The sequence below is a fragment of the Lactuca sativa genome, chromosome 2 (genome assembly GCF_002870075.4).
Source record: "Lactuca sativa cultivar Salinas chromosome 2, Lsat_Salinas_v11, whole genome shotgun sequence".
Classification (NCBI taxonomy): Eukaryota; Viridiplantae; Streptophyta; class Magnoliopsida; order Asterales; family Asteraceae; genus Lactuca; species Lactuca sativa.
In genome coordinates, this window is record NC_056624.2 from 164,391,629 (window position 1) to 164,413,139 (window position 21,511).

Below are 21,511 nucleotides of genomic sequence, written 5' to 3' on the forward strand. Positions count from 1 at the left end.
TTATGTGGCAACATACTTATTTCAGTTCATTTTACATTTTAGATTAATAAAAATGAGGAAACATTTACTATTTTATCTTTTACAAGTACTTTATAGCAACATACTATTTAATTTTCATATTTATCGAGATTTACTTTTTTATATTTTTGTTTATTTTTTTAGAAAATACAATGCTACTTTTTGCATCATGACCAACTTTGTTGGTAAGTTGCTCATCATAACAATAAATTCTAGGATTATGTATGCAAGATTTGCAATTATCACCTAAAAACTAATGGCTTCTATGTATTTCAAGTAAAAAAGGAAAATATTATCCCCCTAAACCTGATGCTATCTGATGCTATGGTAAATGAAAACTGTATGGATATTTTTGGAACTACTGCTGATGTACTAACTTGAAAGGTGCATAATGCATATGTGTATGGAGTGCGTATTATATCGTATCTGTAGTTCTAAGTTTTTTTTGTTTTCAAAAATGATTTTTAATTACTGGTTTTGGTTTATTTTATGTCATCCAGGTTCAGACAAAGTTAACAACAACAACAACAACAACTAACATCAAGTATATTTGGAGTTCTATTTCTTTGTGGTTTAGAAATGTATCGGAATGGCACAAAGAAGCTTATGGACGTTCTGGACTTTTGTTTTGTGGCTCAAACAAGCTTAAGTCTTGAACTATATGTACATAGTTAGAACAGTAATAATGTTTTGTAAATTGATACTACTTACAACAACACAAATTAACTTTTCACCTGAGGCTTCCAACTCATTGTATTAATGATGTGATTTATAACCGACCTTTCCATTATGACAAAATATTTCATGGACCCTTTTAAAAATTCTTTTGAACCTAGAACATTCATAAATCATAATTATGGATGTTATAGAATTATGGACCGAAGTTGAAACTTGATATATAATTAAGGGGTCGTTTCTGTAACTTACGACACCTGTTTCCTTTCTAATCCGAAACTACCCTTCATTCTCTCGTTTCTTACATTGAATGCCACTGAAATGAACAGGATAATCGTCTCACAAAACCAACATTGAAAACTAAACCACTACAAATATTATCGATTGCATAGCCTTTCGACTTGACCATAAAACATCTATCTAATTTTAAAGTAAGGAATGAGGAAATAAATTAAAGATAAATTCAATGAATGTCCAATTGTCCATCGATTCATAAACAACTGAAACTCTGAGCGAGGGAGAGAACATACTCTGCGTCGATGGGGTTCTTGGAGAATTTTGCACTGATGCAAAAAAATAAATTAAATTATGATAAGAAATTAGCTCGATGTTAGCCCAGCTCATATTGGACAACTTGCCAAACATGAATAATGTACAACTTCATATGAACATACATGAACAAGTTAGCATCAGTTTTTTGTTTCTAATCATGTAAAACACAGATATAGCTCAACTCAAACACACCAAATACTTATCTTTTCATAATTATTTCCAAACTCAGTTAATATCACCAAGTAACGAGAAACAGTTCATGGTATATTTTTGGTTATAAACTAGGATGATGATCATGGTAATTGGTATAAACTAAGTATTTATTATAATAATCTTTTAATATTTCCCCTTGTACATTCTAATATCACCAAAAAACGAGAAACAGTTCATGGTATATATTTGGTTATTTCCTAGGGTAATGATCATTGTAATGTATATAAACTAAGTATTTATTCTAATAATCGTTTAACATTTTCCCCATGTACGTTCTTGATCCAAAGGATCCAACTTCTATAAGTACTTGCCCTCTTCATTCATCAACCACCCAAATAAACATGGCCACATCATTAACAATTCAAAAACTCATGCTGTTGCTCAAAATATGCCTAGTCCTTTTCAGTGTGACAACAATAGCCACAAAGGATGCATCGAGTGAAACCGTGGGACCCATATTCATATTGGGGGATTCAATAGTAGATGTTGGCACAAACAACTACCTCAAAAACTGCAAAGCACAAGTCAATCGCCCATATTACGGGGTCGATTATCCAGGGTCAATAGCAACTGGAAGGTTCAGCAATGGCTTCAACCCTGCCGATACTATCGGTATGTTATTCATTTCATATACAACACAAAATCTCACATCGACCCCAAAAAGGGAACTAAACATTCCTTATAAGGATGTGGATCCCCTATTAAGACGCGTTTTAAATTCATGAGAACATCACATTCCATGATATTTCCAATACCATAATGGGTGACCCCTAGGAAGTCCATGTGTATTGGTGTTGGGTTTTCCAAAGCGGACAATATCTTGGTATGTGTGTACTGGTGTTAGGTTTTCCAAAGCGGACAATATCTTGTTATGTGTGTCTAATGTTAAAGATGTGTTAAAGAAGGAAATTCCTAAAGCCCTTATTTTTTTTTGCTCCATAAGTTAACTCCATGTGATGAGCCTTGCCGTAGGTTCGACATGGGTTGTCTAGAGTATGGTTTACCCTTATTTTTATAAATTTATGAATAAACAAGATTAAGATAATTATTATTATGTGTATGTGCAGTGCAACTTTTGGGTGGCTACGAAGAAAGTCCGCCGCCATTTCTTGCACTCCTTGCACATAGTTCCAACCTTACGGGAGACTTACTTCAGGGAGTGAACTTTGCTTCCGGAGGTGCGGCTATTATTACAGGAATTGGGACCGATCTTGTGGTAAATGTCTTCTATATAAAACTGGAATACAATACAAGGGTTCTAAAAATATAGCAAATTTTTGTCTTATTTACATATGTCCGGTTAAACCCAATTCATGTCAAATATAGTACAAGGTCGTTTTGTTATGACTTATAAGTTATATCCTCTCATGTCATGTCATGCGCTATGCATAATAACAAAGTACAATGCTAATACAGGGGAATGTGATATTTATGGATGAACAAATTCAACAATTTGCAACGGTTCAAGGAAACATAACCACATTACTAGGCGCGTCAAAAGGTCAACTTCTGATTCAAAATTCAATGTACATCATTTGTGTTGGAAGCAACGACATCATGAACTACGTATTATATCATCCTACAACCCCCGAGGTTTTCATCGCCAACATTACAGCCACCTTCGCCATTCAACTAGAGGTTCACTAATATTTGTCACTACTCACTACCATCTCCAAATAGACTCCAAATTTTTCTACTCATATTATATTGTTTTATTTTTTAAATTGGCAGAACTTATATAAGCTAGGAGCAAGAAAGTTTGGAATAATGGGTGTTCCACCAGTTGGATGTTGTCCAGTTTCCCGTGCATATACCGGTAGTGGTGATTGTGGACCGATATCTAACGGTTTGTCTGCAACGTTCTACACAGCATTAAAATCCCTTTTGAAAAATTTGAGCTCTACACTCGAAGGATTCAAGTACTCACTTGCGAACTCATACAATATGACTATGAGTGTCATTGAAAACCCCCCACCTGGTAAATCCAAACCATTAATTTTTTTTTTTTTCACATGCATATTTCTGACTCTAAAGTGGCATGTTTTCACAGAGTTTAAAGACGTTAAAACAGCATGTTGTGGGAATCACTCAATAGACGGAATAAAGGACTGCAAGGAAGGAGGGTATCTTTGCCAAAATAGGGATAATCACTTGTTTTGGGATGCATTTCATCCTTCTCAGGCAGCCTCCAAACTGTCAGCTAAAGAGATGGTTTTTGGTGAAGATCCGAATTTTGTGACTCCAATCAATTTTAGCACTTTGAGAAAAGCTTGATCTTTAGAATCTTAACTAAGGAGATGAAAAGATCATTAATTTGTATTGTGTGTCGCATTTTCTACTCTATTTATATCGTTCATGAATAAACTTCAGCGGATCTGAGCTGTCAACCTTTTTGCATTTATATCTGTTTTGTTTTTACTATGACCTCACATATGGTGGTCATTCATGTGATTATCACTTTTCTACTTTATCTGTTTATGATTTTCGTACAGTATTTATCTTATTACTAGTTTTGTCCCCTTTTTGCTATTGTTGTATCTGTTTTTACTTCATCAGTTCCCAATAGACTGTTGAAACCCCTCAAGAATGACAGATTGTAAACATACAATTGGGGGATTCTATTCATTTCATTTAAACATAAAAGAGAACAGAAACATGGATGAAAGATTGTGAATTCATAATAGCAGAATGTTGTAGAGTTTACTTTGAGGATACAAATTTTCTGACAGCATCACTAGATTGGTGAGCAAAATACTTTTGTCTAAGAAATACATACGGGTACCCAATAACAGAGAGAGGGTGAGCTGGTTTTGAGAAGGAAAGTATTTCATACCAAACTTGTTTCTCTTCATCCATCTCAACTGAAAACCGCTCTTCACCAGACTGCTTAAAACAAAATTTCAATGAGAAACTTGATATTGAGTTCAGAAAAATGCTTCTAAAAAGGTTTCTATGGATTTACACAAATAAATATAGGGTTTTTGATAGGATAAGTTCAGAATTATCTCATCATATCAAATGAAAACATTACACATATAAAAAGAGGAAAGAAAGTAAACACACCAGTAAGTGTCCTCTGAGAGTGCCTCCACTAAAACCAAAAGAAGAAACAGCCATTTTAGGGTTTCTAGTTTCATTAACATAAACAACCTGCAATGGCATCCTGAGCCATGGAAAGAACTCCTTCACACAAGCACAAAACTTCACCCCATTTTCAATTGGTGTCTTTGGATCAACAAATGCCCAACTCAATCCGAAATGCCTAAAATTTCCCAAAATAGAACCCCATCAATTGTGTGTATCTTAATAAAATCACAATCAGATTCTCTTCATTTTCAAATTCATTTGGAAGATAGTAAAGATGTAAGAAAACCTCCAAGTTTGCAGAGCAGTCTTGCCTTTTTCGTATGCTTCAGAGCCTGATCCCACTAAAGTTTTTGAATGATTGATTAAAAATCCATCTTTTGAAAGCTCTTTATCTTCTTTAAGAACAGACAATGGTTTTACAGTAGCTCCTCTGTATTTACTGTCATAGTTGAAGGTACCTGACCTGATGGATATCGTCCAACATATTAGACGCAAACACATTACTGAAATTAGGGTTTTATAAAACGAATCATACTGGTCTACTATTACAGTCCAACAAGGAAAAAGAAGTCCACAATATCTCAAATTCTTAGAACTGATATCGAATCACAAAATAAAGCAAATAATTGCTTAAATCTTACTTGCTAATGCAATCCTTCTGCTCTTTGGGAGAAGGGCGAGTCCAAGACAAGAACACCATAATCTATTTCTCGATAATTTCAATTCTTTATTACGTTAATAAGCATCAAAACACGACTATTTCACGAAAGCTAACGAAGAAAGTGATTTGATGAAATTGGCAAACGGGGGTTTAATCTTGATGTAGTGTTGCAGGGTTTTTGATTGATGATAGGGAGGAAGTTAAATTCTGTTGCCAGGTGCAGTTAAATGGATCATATATATCAAAGGGTAGCTGCGGTCGGGATGGTAGGTGTGATGTATTTTTTTTTTTCAATGGTAAAAAGGTTTTATTTAGTCGCGACATGAGTTTTTATTTTATAAATTTTATATACGGGTGTGGTAATTGTTTTATGTATAAACTTTTTTTTTAATTTTAAATTTTTAATAAAAACCATACTAAAATTTAAAATAACATAAAATTAAAAATTACATTTTATAAATCCTAAAATTAAAAAATAATATGAAATTAAAAATTACATTAAAAATCTAAACAATTAAATAAATAAATAAATAAAAACATAAAGTGAAAATTTTTAAAAAAATAATAATAAAAAAAACTATAAAAAAAAACATAACATCCAAATTTCAATTGTGTTTTAGCTTATATTTTTCACGAATCGTTGCCTTCACTAATTTAGTCGCTTCAATTCGGGGTCGATGTGTCTCATATCTTGCATCAACAACGAAAATTTTGTGAGTCGAACGATTTCAGTTATATGTTTCTCAAAAGTTGTATTCAGTTGTGTCATTTATGTCATCATTTCTTTAGATCTAGTTGACCGTTCTGTTCCAACTGACGAATTTGACGATGTCACGTTTCCTTTGTCTTTTTGGTAAATTACATCAATCGTCCCTCATGTATATGTCAGAAAGTGTGTTTAATCCCTATTTTCAAAAATTAACTCGGACCGTCTTTGGGTTTGTTTTTTTCTTACACGCTTAGTCCCGATGGACATGAAATGACTATCTTACCCTTAGTAATTTCTTTTTTTCATTTTCTTTTATTTCTTTGTCATTAAATTAAAAAAATAAATACATAAAACAAATATCCCCACCCCTCCCCTTATACCGGCAGCCACAACCTCCATTAGCCACCACCACTACCTTCAAGATCGACACCATATTTAGCCACAAGCATCCCCGGAAACCACCAACGTCCTCTTTCGATCAATCTTAGATCACAGTACACCACTTCTCTTCTCCCCCGTTCTCACCTCCTTCGCAGACCTACATCATTGAACCATAAACAACATATCTTACGGTGTTGTTATTGGTCAAACTTATAAAAATGGAGTTGTTGCATATATTTAAAATACGGGTAAACTCAATATGCCCTAGCATTTTCAAATAAATTTAAGATAATAGGACTCTTGCAAACGAAATGGCTCAAGAATGTAGCTTCAAAAATTGTAAATTTATCTCATTGGTATCTAAAAGTTACTTTATGATATAGTAATAGTTGACTTGTTATGTGTTTTTATCAAACATCATGTATATGAATTATTATATGATCATAAACTTAAAATATTATTTCTTTGGTATTCACATAACGCCTACGTATCCTATTATATTTTTTTCTATTTGTTTTCCGGTGTTATATGTAGCAATAAACACATATTTCTAATATATAATTCTGTTAAAAAATAGTTTTATTAGAAAATTCATGTTTTCAATGATAGGAAATACAAGTTCTTCTAAATAACAAATATTTAATTTTGTTTATATATGGTTACTAACGGCAAGGCTATTTATACATAAGAGCTTCTGGAGTGCTCGATCCTTCCTCAACAAAAAAGGTCGAGAATCCTCAATGTCATCGTATTGTTTTCATGCCATATCTTTACATCATTGTTTTACTTTTAATAGTAAGAACATACGCGTATATTCTTAAGGTTTCATTCATTTTTGGTTGTGTGAAGAATGAATGTTTTGCATATCCTCAACGCCATTCAGGTAGTTTGGGTCATGTCTTTTTTTATTTGAATACATTCTTTTTGATTCGAATACATTTGAATGAATGCATTTGTGAATATTGTTCGTGTACCATGTGATTTGGACATTCGGTACTAAATAGACTTGAAATGTAGATGTAAAACTATTGGTGCTCCATGTAATATTGTAATTCAACATCAATTATACAGACAGGAAGATTATATAAACAATGAATGATTCATTTATCGGCATCCTCGTTCACTAAACGGGTACTACACTAGTTGTTTTTACCGACAAAAAGCTATAAAAAATAAAGATAAAAATAAAAATAAAAAATTGCGAAAAAATATGAATTATTATTTTGAAAGTTTTTGTGGCAGATACCATTCATAAAACAATTTGGCAATTAACTAATCAATTACAAAATTGGTAGTCAATTTGTTAAATGTCAACTGTCAAGATCATATGGTTATTTTGGCTGTACGTAGATACGTTAAATGTGTAGTGGAGGAAAGGAGATAGTAGATGTAGATTACATTTTCCATCCTGCTATATAGAAATGTGATTAAATTTATATAGTGTTGTTTCTAAACATTGATTGTAGACGAACCTTTTTTTTCCTTGATTACTTGCAATATATGTTTCAAAGCATTGTTTGTAGACGAAAACACCATCATTTCGTAATAATTTCTATTACATCTTGTAATAAAAAAGTATACATTATTCCAAAATCTTCAAATTCAGCTGTCAAAATGTGTTTCTAAATCAAGCATGAACAATTTCAAATCAAGACAAAGTGTCATATAAAAGTAATTGAGCACTTTTAATTGCAATTGTCACATCTAAAATAAATTGTGATGGCAAATTAGCTCGATGTTAGTCGAGCGTAAATTTGATAACTTACCAAATATAAGTAATGTACATGTTAGCATCAATTTTTTTGTTTTTAACCATGTAAAACACACACAAATAGCTCAATTCAAACACACCAAAAAAAACTAGAAACAGTTCATGGTATATTTTTGGTTATAAACTAGGATAATGATCATGGTAATTGATATAAACAATGTATTTAATCTTCATTGCCAATAATCTTTTAACCTTTTCCCCTTGTACATTCTAGATCCAGAAGGCTCCATCTTCTACAAGTACTTGCCCTCTTCATTCACAAACTAACCAAATAAATATGGCCACGCCATTAACAATTCAAAAACCCATGCTGTTCAAAATATGCCTACTCCTTTTCAGTGTGACAACAATAGCCACAAAGGATGCAGCTAGTGCAACCGTGGGACCCATATTCATATTCGGGGATTCAATAGTAGATGTTGGCACAAACAACTATCTCAAAAACTGCACCGCACAAGTCAATCACCCATATTACGGGGTCGATTATCCACATTCAATAGCAACCGGAAGGTTCAGCAATGGCTTAAACCCTGCCGATTGTGTCGGTAAGTTATTCATTTTCATATACAGGACAAAACCTTAATGGGTGGCCCCTTAGGAAGTCTAGGTGTCCCAGTGTTGTGTTTCTTAAAACGGACAATATCTAGGTACGTGCGTTTGGGATATTACATATGTGTTGGGAGCAAATTCCTAGGGTTCAAAACCTGGAACGCCAAAAAGTATTTTTGGTACTCCACAATTTACCCCCATGCTATGAATAAACAAGTTTAAGATAATTATTACGTTTACGTGCAGTCGCACTTTTGGGTGGCTACAAAGAAAGTCCGCCGCCATTTCTTGCACTCCTTGCACATAGTTCCAACCTAACGGGAGACTTACTTCACGGGGTGAACTTTGCTTCCGGAGGTGCTGCCCTTGTTAAAGGAGTTAGGAAACAAGTTGTGGTAAGTGTCTCCTCCATAAAATTGGAATACAATTTGAGGGTTCTTAAAATATTGTAATTTTTGTCTTATTTACACAAATCTCGGTTAAGTCCAATTGATGTCAAATACAGTTCAAGGTCGCCTTGTTTTATCGAATCATGTTATGTTTTGTTATATTATGTCATGTCATTGTCATGTCATGCATCATGAATAACAAAGTACGATACTGATACAGGGGAATGTGGTATCGTACGAAGAACAAATTCAGCAATTTGCAACCGTTAATGGAAACATAACCGCATTACTAGGCAAGTCAAAAGGTCAACTTCTAATTCAAGGTTCAATGTACATCATTTGTGTTGGAAGCAACGACATCGTGAACTATGTATTCTCCCATCCTACAACTCCTGAAGTCTTCATTGCTAATATTACAGCCATCTACGCTATTCATCTAAAGGTTTGCTAAATTTTGTCACTACCATCTCTAAATTTTGATTTTCAACTTTCTACTCATATTATATTGTTTTATTTTTTTAAATTGGAAGAACTTATATAACCTAGGAGCAAGAAAGTTTGGAATAATGGGTGTTCCACCACTTGGATGTTGTCCAATTTCTCGTGCAATTTCTGGTGGTGCTTGTACAAAGGAAATTAACGATGTGGCTAGTGCGTTCTACACATCATTAAAATCCCTTTTGAAAAACTTGAGCTCTACACTTGAAGGATTCAAGTACTCACTTGCGAACTCATACAATATGACTATGAGTGTCATTGAAAACCCTCCAACTGGTAAATGGAAACCATAAGTTTTTTATTCACTTGCAAATGCATACATTCTGCTTCTAAAGTGGCACGTTTTCACAGGGTTTAAAGATGTTAAAACACCATGTTGTGGGAATCACCCATTAGCAGGAATAAATGACTGCATGGAAGGAGGGTATCTTTGCCCAAAAAGGGATAATCACTTGTTTTGGGATGCGTTTCATCCATCTGAGGCAGCCTCCAAACTGGCGGCTCGAGTGTTGGTTTTTGGTGAAGATCCGAATTTTGTGACTCCAATCAATTTTAGCACTTTGAGAAAAGCTTGATCTTTAGAATCTTAACTAAGGAGATGAAAAGATCATTAATTTGTATCGTGTGTCGCGTCTTCTACTCTATTTATATCGTTCATGAATAAACTACAGCAAATCGAAGTTGTCACCCTTTTCGTATTTGTATATGTTTTTACTTCTTTCCGGGGACTTGGTTTCAGGAGGGTGTGAAGGCTTATAATCAAGGTAATTAATATATATTCTAGTTTGAGAGAGAATCACAAAAATAAATGACGTTTAACAAATTGACCTTTTTTTACTAATAAAACAAACGACAACCAATTTCACAATTGATATAATTTCAAAATTACTTTTTAATAACAAAAGGATGCAAAAGGTTGGTGGTCATTTTGTGCTATGTGACAAAAGGTTATCGAGTTGTTAGAACATATGGTGGTCATTTATGTGATTATCCCTTTTGTACTTTATCTATTTATGCTTTTCATACGGTATTTACCTTCTTACTTTTGATCCCTTTTTTCCATGGGATTTGGTATTGTTGTTGTATCTGTTTTCACTTCATGAGTTCTGAATAGGCTGTTTAAACCCACTCAAAAGCACACATCAGCCACAGATTGTGAACATACAATTGGGGGATTCTATTCATTTCTTTTAAACATAAAAGAGAACAGAAACATGGATGAAAGATTGTAAATTCATAATAGCAGAATGTTGTAGAGTTTACTTTGAGGATACAAATTTTTTGACTGCATCACTAGATTGGTAAGAGAGAAAGAGGATGTGCTGGTTTTAAGAAGGAAAGTATTTCATACCAAACTTGTTTCTCTTCATCTATCTCAACTGAAAATCTCTCTTCACCAGACTGCTTTAAACAAAATTTCAATGAAAAACTTGGTATAGAGTTTAGAAAATGGATTTACACAAATAAATATAGGGTTTTTGATAGGATGAGTTCAGAATTATCTCATCATATCAAATGAAAACATTACACATATAAAAAGAGGAAAGAAAGTACACACACCAGTAAGTGTCCTCTGAGAGTGCCTCCACCAAAACCAAAAGAAGAAACAGCCAATTTAGGGTTTCTAGTTTCATTAACATAAACAACCTGTAATGGCATCCTGAGCCATGGAAAGAACTCCTTCACACAAGCACAAAACTTCACCCCATTTTCAATTGGTGTCTTTGGATCAACAAATGCCCAACTCAATCCGAAATGCCTAAAAAACTCACAAAAATTGTATGTATTTTAATAAAAATCACAATCAATTCTCTTCATTTTGAAATTCATTTGAAAGATAGTAAACATGTAAACAAACCTCTAACTTCGCAGAGCAGTCTTGCCTTTTTCATATGCATCAGAGCCTGACCCCACCAAAGTTTTTGAATGATTGATTAAAAATCCATCTTTTGAAAGCTCTTTATCTTCTTCAAGAACAGACAATGGTTTTACAATAGCTCCTCTGTATTTACTATCATAGTTGAAGGTACCTAACCTGATGCATATCGTCTAACATATTAGGCGCAAGCACATCCAGTGAAATTAGGGTTTTGAGAATGAATCATACCGGTCTAATATCACAGTCTAACAAGGAAAAAGAAGTTCACAATATCTCAAATTCTTAGAACTGATATCGAACACAAAATAAAGCAAATAATTGCTTAAAGCCTTAAACCTTACTTGCTAAAGCAATCCTTCTGCTCTTTGGGAGAAGAGCGAGTCCATGATACAGCTTACTTTGAGATGGCCAATCTCCACAGAACAGGGGAAGGAAGAAGAAGACAAGTTGGGATAATTTGATTGATGGCAGACCTCTGGGGATCGGTATCGAAATGCTTCATAAGGTTCCCACGTGGCATCTTCTAGTCCCTTATTTTTCCAGGAAACCAAAACTTGCAGCTGGTTGTTGTGATGTCGGTGATTGAGAATGTGAGCGGGAATTGGTACTCCGTCGTCTTCATTGTTGGTAACTAGTAACAGTATGGTAGTTGGGTTGCCATGGGCTTGGCGGAGTAACGAAACATGGAAGACCGGATGTACTCGCGATTCCGGTGGAAGTTGGAGTCGGTAAGCAACATTGCTGACTCGTTCGGTGATAGTCACGGAGTCGCAAATAGACCGTATCACCGACTCAAAACTCTTTGTCAAGCCTCTAGAGTTTGCTAAGTTGGTAACTATTTGTTGGGCCTGTGGAAGGTTGTCTTTGAGTAAGGATGTTAAAAATAATTACGTTACATTTATTATTAAAGTTTATTTGTGAGTAATTTTTACTGAAGAATTTGTTTTATCATTGTTTATTTCTCCAGGGGTTGTAGCTCGCTTTCTATATTCTTATATGGAATGCGGATCTATTCACTGGTTTGGTTCGGGTAAAACCACACTTGAACCGGAAAGATAACCCAGAGTATATATTCGTGGTTGTAGGAGTATTTTGAGCATAACTCATTTTTGTATCAAAAGTTTAGAGAATTGGGTGTAGTCAAGTGGATTGGATGTAACACCAAATTGGTGCCACTTCATCCATAACACCAAGGGGGAAATGGTGTTCTACATGTTATATCATGTTAAGAAATAGAGAGGGAAAATAAAAAAAAAAAAATTATTGAATTGGTTGATGAAGGAGATAGTCAATCATCTTTCTTGTTTTATCTTGTCCTCGTTACCACAAGATCCAACATAACGAGCTTCAACGAGTTGGGGGGGGGGGGGGGGGGGGGGGGGGGGGGTGTTCCCCGCGTCGTTACGCCGTTTTCGAGTGCCAACTCAGCCAATTTGTTTCTCGTTGTGACCCACACCGTATACTCTTATTCTCATTATTTTATCTCGTGTCTTCCGTCTTGCTCTAGGGTTTTCTTAGTTCTTCTTGTTTTGTAATTTCCTTGAGTTATAATGGTTTTGAGTCTTGAGTCTTTGTTTTTTCTTTGAGTGTGAGCGGTTTTGTAAGTGAGGTTTTAGTTGTAAGTACCTGAAAACCAACTAGCTATTTTTTTACATAAATAAAAGATATATTGACATTACAACATTAACCCCATATGGCGACGACACTCTCTGACCCTAACCCGACAACAAGTCGTCGCCATAGGGTATACATACGACTTCTCGTCGACACGAAGTCATCGGCATAGGTCAATATGGTTGTCGGCATAGGTTCCCCTATTCCAACGACATGTAGTCAGTACAGTTTTCATCAAGCATATTTTCGAGAAAAAAAAAACAAATAAAGTTTTATTAATTACCTGTGGCAACGATTTGTCGTCGGGAAACATTTAGCGACGACATGTCGTCGGGATAGGTAGAAGCTATTACGACGGCTAGTCGTCGCTACAGGTTTTTCACAGTTGTCGATTAAATACTTATAACAACGACATGTCGTCGGGATAGCCACTAGTTGTTTTTTTTTTTTTTAGTTTTTACAGATTCTGTACATTACCATTCCTGTATTTTTAACAAATCCAAAAACTTTGCAGCATATATCAATTGAAATACAATAACTAGTTACCATTGTTCAAATTCAAGTTTAATATTACTATAAGTAGTTAACTAACTTTGTTCAAAATACTAAAAACCATCAACCATCATTATCATCATCATCTTCTTATTCTTCTTTCATCCTTTCGGCAAATTGTTGAGAGGTACTTCCTTGTGTGTTAGAGTTGAATAGAAAGTTAGGAAATGGTGGTGGTTGGAAGTTCGAAATACATGTTGTCAATGATGCATTATATTGTTGCAAGTATTCTTGCATTTGTTGTGCATCAAATTGGGATTGAGATTTGGGTTGAGATTGGGACGATTTGGAAGTGGGAGGTCGTTCATTTGGAATTAAACCGAAGTTGGCGGTTGGTCTCCTATCCACTCCACAAGCATGCTCACGTATCGTCCCAAGGGCATGTTCTAAACCTTCTTCCTCATTTACTTCTTCGTCTTCCCCGACCTCGTTTTGCATTTTCTCATTTTCGTCTTGAATTTTCTCCTAAAATAAAGAAAACAATAAACATACGATAATTAAAACAAACAACTAAATTTAAATATTAAAATAATAATAATAATATACATTAAACAAAAAACTATAATTAATAATAATAACATATTTAAACAACGCATTCATTTCATTTATCAGTTACCCAATCTTGTTGTGTTCGACTTGTACATCAACCCGAACCTTCTTTGTAGCGCATTTGTCTACAACCCTCAATATACTGCGGCTTGAGTCCCATTTGATCATAAAATAAGTGAAAAACAATAAATATATTTATACAAATGTTAATAACAATTTTAAATAATACTAATATATTTTATTACCTCTAAATAACGTCGTTGAGCATAGGATCTACATTTGTGAGCACTTGTGTGCGGAAGTTTCGACCTAGTAACTTTATTTTTGACCGACGTGCGTTTATATTCGTCCGTCAAAAACAACAAATCAATCATTTTGTTCCAAGCTTCGGCAGCCCAATCAGTTGGTGGACATCTTCTTGCCCTTTCCACATCATGATATCCACCAACTCTATAAAAAATCATCTGATACTTGCACTCTTGATAAGCTCTTTGCATGTCTGCTCGGATACCCGCTCGAACGGGTTGCCACAAGTCTGTGCCCCGATACCTATCAAGATCAAAATATGCCTGCAAAAGAAAAAACATATTTGATTAGTAAAAACAATATTTAATAAGTGTAAAATTCAATACATATAAAATATATTGTATACTTACTTCTAGCTCGGGATATAAATCATCTTTGTACTTGGTAGGAACACGACGCCAAGTATGATAATGCAACGATATCTCTGATCCCACCATATTTGAGATCAATCTGACAAACAATTGTCCGTCGTCCCCTACAAATCGACACGTACGCCCGGAGGTATCAATTCTCACGACCAAAGGCTTACAATTGTTATTTTCATACTCATCGTACAAATTTAACTTTCTCCATTTTCCACGCACATTCACATTCGTAGCTTGTGTTCGATTTACATATAGAATTGGAAATTTAGAAATTTAAAACTTTAATATATCTAATACTTAAGGATTTCATGTAACTTACAAGATTGGCAACATGATGGTACACCGCGTACGACCCCGTGTGGAGGTCTATCCCCATCGTCTCATCCATGTCCCCTCGCGACTTCTGCCATTTGTTTAACAAATATTATAAACATTCAAAATATATACTAAGCTGCTTATAAATAAGCAACATTTGGAAATTTAACAAATATTATAAGCAATCAGCATATATAATAACTATAACATACCGTCAATCAGATTCATCATTAAAACAATATACATGTACAACATCATCATCACTGACATAGTTTTCATTATTTATTTCTTCATCTGAAGAATACATATCACTACCGTCATTGTCATCGTTAATGAAATCGTCATCGTTTATAGTAAGAGTAACATTCCTCCTAGCAACCACACTTGATTCACCAACTTCACCTAAAGTCGTCTGCATAGGCAAGGTGCCTAAGTCGAAAACCAAGGTAAAATCAGTTGAGTGAGTGTTGTTCACGACATCTATCTCATTCACAACACCGATACTTGGATGATTCCAAAGTTTTCGATGATGAACCTCTTCCATAACTCTCCAGTTATTGTTTTGAGTAGGATCTTGGAGATAAAATACTTGTTTAGCTTGTGTGGCTAAGATGTATTGTTGATCATCATACCACGTTTTACCGACATACCATTCATGACCGGTATCGATAACAATCATATTATTTATAGTCTTTAAACGTCTTCCCAATTCGGAAAATTGGGCCATCTGTTGGGCCTTGATTGATTATTTCGCTTTGGGGTTCAGAGTTTGAGTTTAGGCCTTTGTTTTGAACCAAACTAGGTTAGGGGTAAGGGATCCTCCTTATCCCAAGTATGGACTTGTGGTTATGCATTGGAACCCAATTATTAATTGGGTGTTGTTTTAATTTTGATAGTTCGGGAACCTGTCAACCAGCAGCTAGAGTTTTATCTGCGGGACTTCAGCAATGTGAGGTGAGTCTCCTCACCATACCAATGGGTCAAAGGCACCAAGGCCTGCCCATTTTATGTTATGTGGTACACTAGTTGATGTAGTGATATGTGGTATGCTAGTTGGTTATATGCTTTGTGATATGCTAGTTGTCTTTGTGATACTTGAATGGAAGACCATGGGGGAGCCCATGGAACTTGGATGTAAGACCATGTGGAGAGCCCATGGCTTTCCAATTAAAGACCATGGGGGAGCCCATGGAACTTGGATGTAAGACCATGTGGGGGAGCTCATGGCTTTTCAGGTCAAGACCATGGGGGGAGCCCATGGCACTGGGATGTAAAACCATGTGGGGAGCCTATGTCTTTCCTACTAAAGACCATGGGGAGCCCATGGCACTTAGGTGTAAGACCATATGGAGCCCATGGCATCCTGGAGTAAGACCCTAGGGACGAGCCCACGACATTCTTATATATTTATTTGTATGGCTTATGTGATTGATATTGTAACACCGTAAAAATTAAAACAATTTTTTGCATTTCCAAACACATTTTTACAAACTCCTTTATTCATAAAATGTCACAATATCATGTCTTTGTTTCACAAAATATCCCCCAAGATCAAAATACATAAATCCCATGTATGTGTACGAATCAAGCCGGCGCCTTCCCGCGGTCATCACTGGTACCTGAAACACATAACACTGAACACTGTAAGCATAAGCTTAGTGAGTTCCCTAAAATACCACTCTAACACATAATAGCCACTCGAGGCTGTAACTCTATTGACCTTCTGGTCAATGTGTCTCAGTGGGGCCCTCCAGCCCCAACTCTCTATGGGCCCTCTGGCCCTAACTCTAGGGACCCGAAAGTCCCAACTCTGTAACTCTAAATTATGCATATCACATATCACAATAAATCACAACACATAAATAACATGCAAATACACTGGCATATATCTCTATAGTACTCTGTTACCACACTAGGTAAAGTATAGTGAGAAGACTCACCTCAGGCGTCTCGGTAAATCTCTGACTCGATGGAAAATATTTCCTAGCCTCCGCCTATTCACAAAAATAAATACTCTTATAAATATAACTCTCGAGACTAGACTCAGCCTGCCATTGGCACCCTCAGAAAGGTAAAAGACTATTTTACCCTCCCCTCTTGTCACAAGGACTCTATTGACAACCAAACCCTAAAAGTCAACAAAAGTCAATGGTCCCACTTTGACCCTACTCGCTGAGTGCACCCTGATGACTCGACGAGTTCTCATATGTCCTTTAACTCTTTGTCCCGCTTGACATGCCGAGTCCCTCCCTATACTCGACGAGCCATACCAGCCATGAATCACGGGGCCACCCCGACTCAACTTGCCGAGTCTCAAGAACAACTCGGCGAGTACCGCCTTGAACTCCAGTCCTCTAACTCCCTCCTGACTCACTGAGTCATCCCCCAACCCGGCGAGTCTACTCGCTGAACAATTTACGTGAAACCCTAACACTACTCGCCGAGTCTCAAGAATAACTCGGCGAGTTCATGCCATGCACAAACTCTATTGACCTCCTGAGGTCAGATCTGTTTCCCCAAACCATAGATCTGGCCTCCCCAAGCATGAATGTCACATAAATTTCGAAACTTGATGCTTGTATAACCACAACAAGGCATCAAAAGGAGATTTGGTCCCAAAAATGGCAACCTAAGTCCAATAACTCCAAACTAATCCATAAAGCTCCAAGGGTTAAGGTCTCTGGACCTATTTGAGTCCAGATCCAAGGCACAAACTCGAAGAGGGACCATTTGCTCCACATAATCACTCTCCAAAGGGGGTTAGAAAACCCTAACTCTAAATATCAACACTAAAACTGAAGGAGGTTCGAATTATTACCTCAAAATGAAGTCTCTAAACTCTGGATCTGCTTGAATCGCACCTCCTCTTTGCTCTTGTCACCTTCTTCTTGCTAAACCAAAGATACAAGGATCAAAAAGTTACTTCTTCTTTCTCACAGCGATTTAGCTATCTTAGGGTTCTCTCAAGGGACTGGTAGCCGCAATGGGAGGCTTGTAACGCCCCATCTCTAGTATGTTGCTTCCGTGGAATTTATTTAGAAGTTTTATTAAGGGACTCAGTGAGTCTATGGCCTGACTCGTCGAGTAGGGTCGAGTTTTTGTGCACGTATTAGTCGGCGACTCGGCGAGTCCATATTCGGGACTCGGCGAGTCTGCCTGCCTGGAAGAAACCCTAAATCCCCGGGTTGCTCACTATTTAAGCCATGCTTTGTGCCCCAAACTCGCCTCCTTCACCCTCAGAGAGCTGTAAGAAACCCTAATCCATCCTTTGAGTGATTGAAGTGTTTTTGTGTGGATTTTGAAGGCTTGAAGAGGAAGAAGAAGAAAGGAACAAGGAGAAGAGGTGTAGACCAAAGATCCAAGGGCAAAATCAGAGTTCATTGAGGTATTCTTCGGATTCCTTCTGTTTTATGCTTTAAACCTCCATTAGAACACTTCTAGGGCTAGTTTGATGTATTTTCCAAACCCCATAATTGTATGGATGCCTTAATAGGTCGAGATATCCTTAGATCTGTTCATTTAGGAGTTGTAGAGCCCGGATCTATTGCCTTTTTGAAGATACTTTGCATGAGAACCCTAGATCTAGCCTTTATTATGCTTTTTGAGCCATTTTATCTTCATGGATGCATATGGGCACGTAAAGATAGAATCTTTACGTGCTAATCGAGTTAAGGGAGTCCGGATCTATAAGTTTTATATACTGGATTCAAGCAGAATCGAGTCTAGAGTTGTTGCATGCAAGCGACTCGGCGAGTCGGATGAACGACTCGGCGAGTCGAGTCGCGAGTCCCCGATTTTCCCTTTTTGAGTGATGCCGAGTGGGGACCAGTGAGTAGTAGAGTGGACTCGACGAGTTGGGGGTTAGACTCAGTAATGGAAGGACTCGGCGAGTTGTTCATACAACTCGGCGAGTCCAAGGCAATCTTCTTAGCTCGAAGAACAACTCGTCGAGTTGTTCATACGACTCGGCGAGTCGGATGCAGATTGCCTGAGTTTTAGATTCGAAAGGGAACTCGTCGAGCTGATGCCATACTCGACGAGTAGCAGCGAGTAGGGTTGAGAAGTGAGAATAAGGACTCAGCGAGTTGGCGGCCCAACTCGGCGAGTCAGGTCAACTGTAGGTTGACTTTGACCGGGAGAGTTGACTTTGACCAGGGGTAAAAGAGTCATTTTACCCCAATGCAGTGATTAGTGTTTGATTGAGTGTGTTATGGAATTGTAGCCGGGGAGATACCGGAGCAGCAGCAGACAGCTTCCAGAGCCATACACACAGCAGCCAGTTCACGAGGTGAGTTTCCTTCCAGTAGGAACGGGTCTACGGCCACAATGTCGGCCCGTTTAGTTAGTAGCAGTTCCGGACTTCAGTCCGAAGCAGTAGTTAGTATGCTTGAGGTCTATGTGATTCAAGCATGTTTGTGTGTTATATGTTCCGGACTTCGGTCCGATGCAGTATGCAGTATATGTGTTTATATTAGCTGATATGTGTTATGTTATGCCATGATCAGTCAGTTCCGGACTTCGGTCTGATGCATTCCGGACTTCGGTCCGATGCAGTCAGTTCTGGACTTCGGTCCGATGCAGTCAGATTCCGGACTTCGGTCCGATGCAGTTAGTTCCGGACTTCGGTCCGATGCAATCAGTTCCGGACTCCGGTCCGATGCAGCTAGTTCCGGACTTCGGTCCGATGCAGTGGGCAAGGCCCAGTATGTGCTTTATATGTATTGTATGGTATGTGGTAGTTTGGGGGAGCTCACTATGCTTCGTGCTTACAATTTCAGTTTTAGTTTCGGGTACTTCCGCAAGCATAGGGAAGAGCTCGGGATGATGGCATCGCACACACCACAACTTTAGTTTTGTCCTGGGAGTGGATTCAGTTTTTGATATGTTGGATACAGTTGTGATACATCTTTCTCACAGTATTTTTATTATGGTTTTGAACACACAGCATATGGTTTTATTATGTGATACTCAGTCTTATGGTTTTGTTATAATAAAAATCAAAATTTTTGGGTAGTATTTTGGGTCGTTTCAAGTTGGTATCAGAGCCTTGGTTTGAGGGATTCGGATACACTTCCGGGTGTATCTGAACTCAAACTAAGGGAAATATAAAAGGATTTTTAAAAGGAAAATGTTTTCTAAAGAATTTTGAAAGCACTTAGAAAGAAAGGATTTTTTTTAACAAGATAAGGGTGTGGTGCATGCGATCAGCCGAGTTCAAGTAAGTACTCCCAAAATTACCCATACAAGTTTCAGTTTCAGTTTTACTTCCAGTTTCAGTTTTGGTTTCAGTAGAACAGCATGCTAGTATAGGAATAAGGATCTAGGAGGATGCCTTATGTGCCTGCTATATGTGTTTCAGCTTATTGAGAATTGCATGCTAGTATTGAGTAGACAGCAGTAGGATAGCCTGTTTAGGTTATGCCTGATAGTATGAGTTTAGCATTGAATGCTAGTACAGTTTTCTTGTTATGAGGATAGAATTGCTTGAGTAGTTTCTTATGTCCGAATGCTGCTTGCTTTGTGCTTTGTGGGACTCCGAGTGATGGGAGTTAGCCGTTAGGTGAATACGTCACACCACATGTGATCAGGGTTGAATAATCTCAGAGTGCTGGATTTGGCTCTATTGCGCAGCTCTTGTTTGAGTCCAACCGTTGTAGGGACGAGTCTTTTACTTGAAGGATTATTTGAGCCTCGTCACATGTGATGGTATTCAGGTGGTGGCTAATCAGCATTACAAGGAGGCCTTCAGCAGCTGAGGACTGATGGAGTGGAGTCAGGGATTTCCCTAGGGCAAGCCTAGGATGAGAGTAGCAGAGATCAGTAGTAGTAGAAGTGACTTGGTGGAGTCAAGGCAGTTCTTGAGGAAAGTACGGATAGATGTGGAAGGTAGTATGGGCCCGTACTACTGAAAGTAGAGGATCCGTACTCGAATCAAGGAAGGCCGAGACAAGACCAGGAAGCTAGTAGTAGTATCAATGATCCCTTGAGATATTTCAGTTTTCTGATGTTGCTATGATGTGTTTCAGAATGGTGGTTTTGCGTTCGAGACCAGCAGTCGGCAGTGGAGGTGCCGGGGAGGGATCAGGATCAGGCTCGGGGGACGAGCGCATGGATGAGCAGACCAGAGAGTTTCTTTCTTCAAAGATTACTCGTATCATTTTAGAGCAGACTCCTGTGATCTTCGGTTCGATCAAGGAGGGTATCCTAGAGCTGATGGATGAGAGATTGGGCACCTTCCGTGCCGAGGTGGCGGCCATGATGGGGTCGCGTACACTTACATTCAGGGAGTTCAGGGCATGTGGAGCTCCGGACTATCATGGGGCGCGGGACCCCATAGCGAGTACTAGATGGTTGGCGGATGTGGCCAACACGTTCCGCACTAGCAGGTGTCCCGAGGGGGACAAGGTCAGATTGGCGTCCTGTCTTCT

General features: G+C 37.4%; 3 protein-coding genes and 1 pseudogene across 3 annotated transcripts; 2 read left to right on the plus strand and 2 right to left on the minus strand.

Annotated features, from left to right (window-relative positions):
• The first annotated feature begins 1,799 nt into the window (after positions 1-1,799).
• On the plus strand, positions 1,800-3,732 carry LOC111902598 (GDSL esterase/lipase At5g37690). The gene is made up of 4 exons (XM_052768973.1): positions 1,800-2,070; positions 2,526-2,674; positions 2,875-3,096; positions 3,190-3,732. The coding sequence occupies exons 1-4, from the start codon at positions 1,800-1,802 to the stop codon at positions 3,730-3,732; spliced, it is 1,185 nt and encodes a 394-aa protein (XP_052624933.1).
• Positions 3,733-4,114: 382 nt separating this feature from the next.
• Positions 4,115-5,468, minus strand: LOC111902562 (UPF0548 protein At2g17695). The gene is made up of 4 exons (XM_023898389.3): positions 5,187-5,468; positions 4,832-5,008; positions 4,522-4,720; positions 4,115-4,341 (listed from the first exon to the last, which is right to left on the minus strand). The coding sequence occupies exons 1-4, from the start codon at positions 5,243-5,245 to the stop codon at positions 4,159-4,161; spliced, it is 618 nt and encodes a 205-aa protein (XP_023754157.1). The 5' UTR covers positions 5,246-5,468; the 3' UTR covers positions 4,115-4,158.
• Positions 5,469-8,344: 2,876 nt separating this feature from the next.
• Positions 8,345-10,078, plus strand: LOC111902599 (GDSL esterase/lipase At5g33370-like). Its single transcript, XM_042899740.2, has 5 exons — positions 8,345-8,612; positions 8,863-9,011; positions 9,226-9,447; positions 9,536-9,779; positions 9,855-10,078. Exons 1-5 carry the CDS (start codon positions 8,345-8,347, stop codon positions 10,076-10,078), a joined length of 1,107 nt encoding a protein of 368 aa, XP_042755674.1.
• Positions 9,781-13,545, minus strand: LOC111902600 (UPF0548 protein At2g17695-like; annotated as a pseudogene).
• Positions 13,546-21,511: the final 7,966 nt, after the last annotated feature.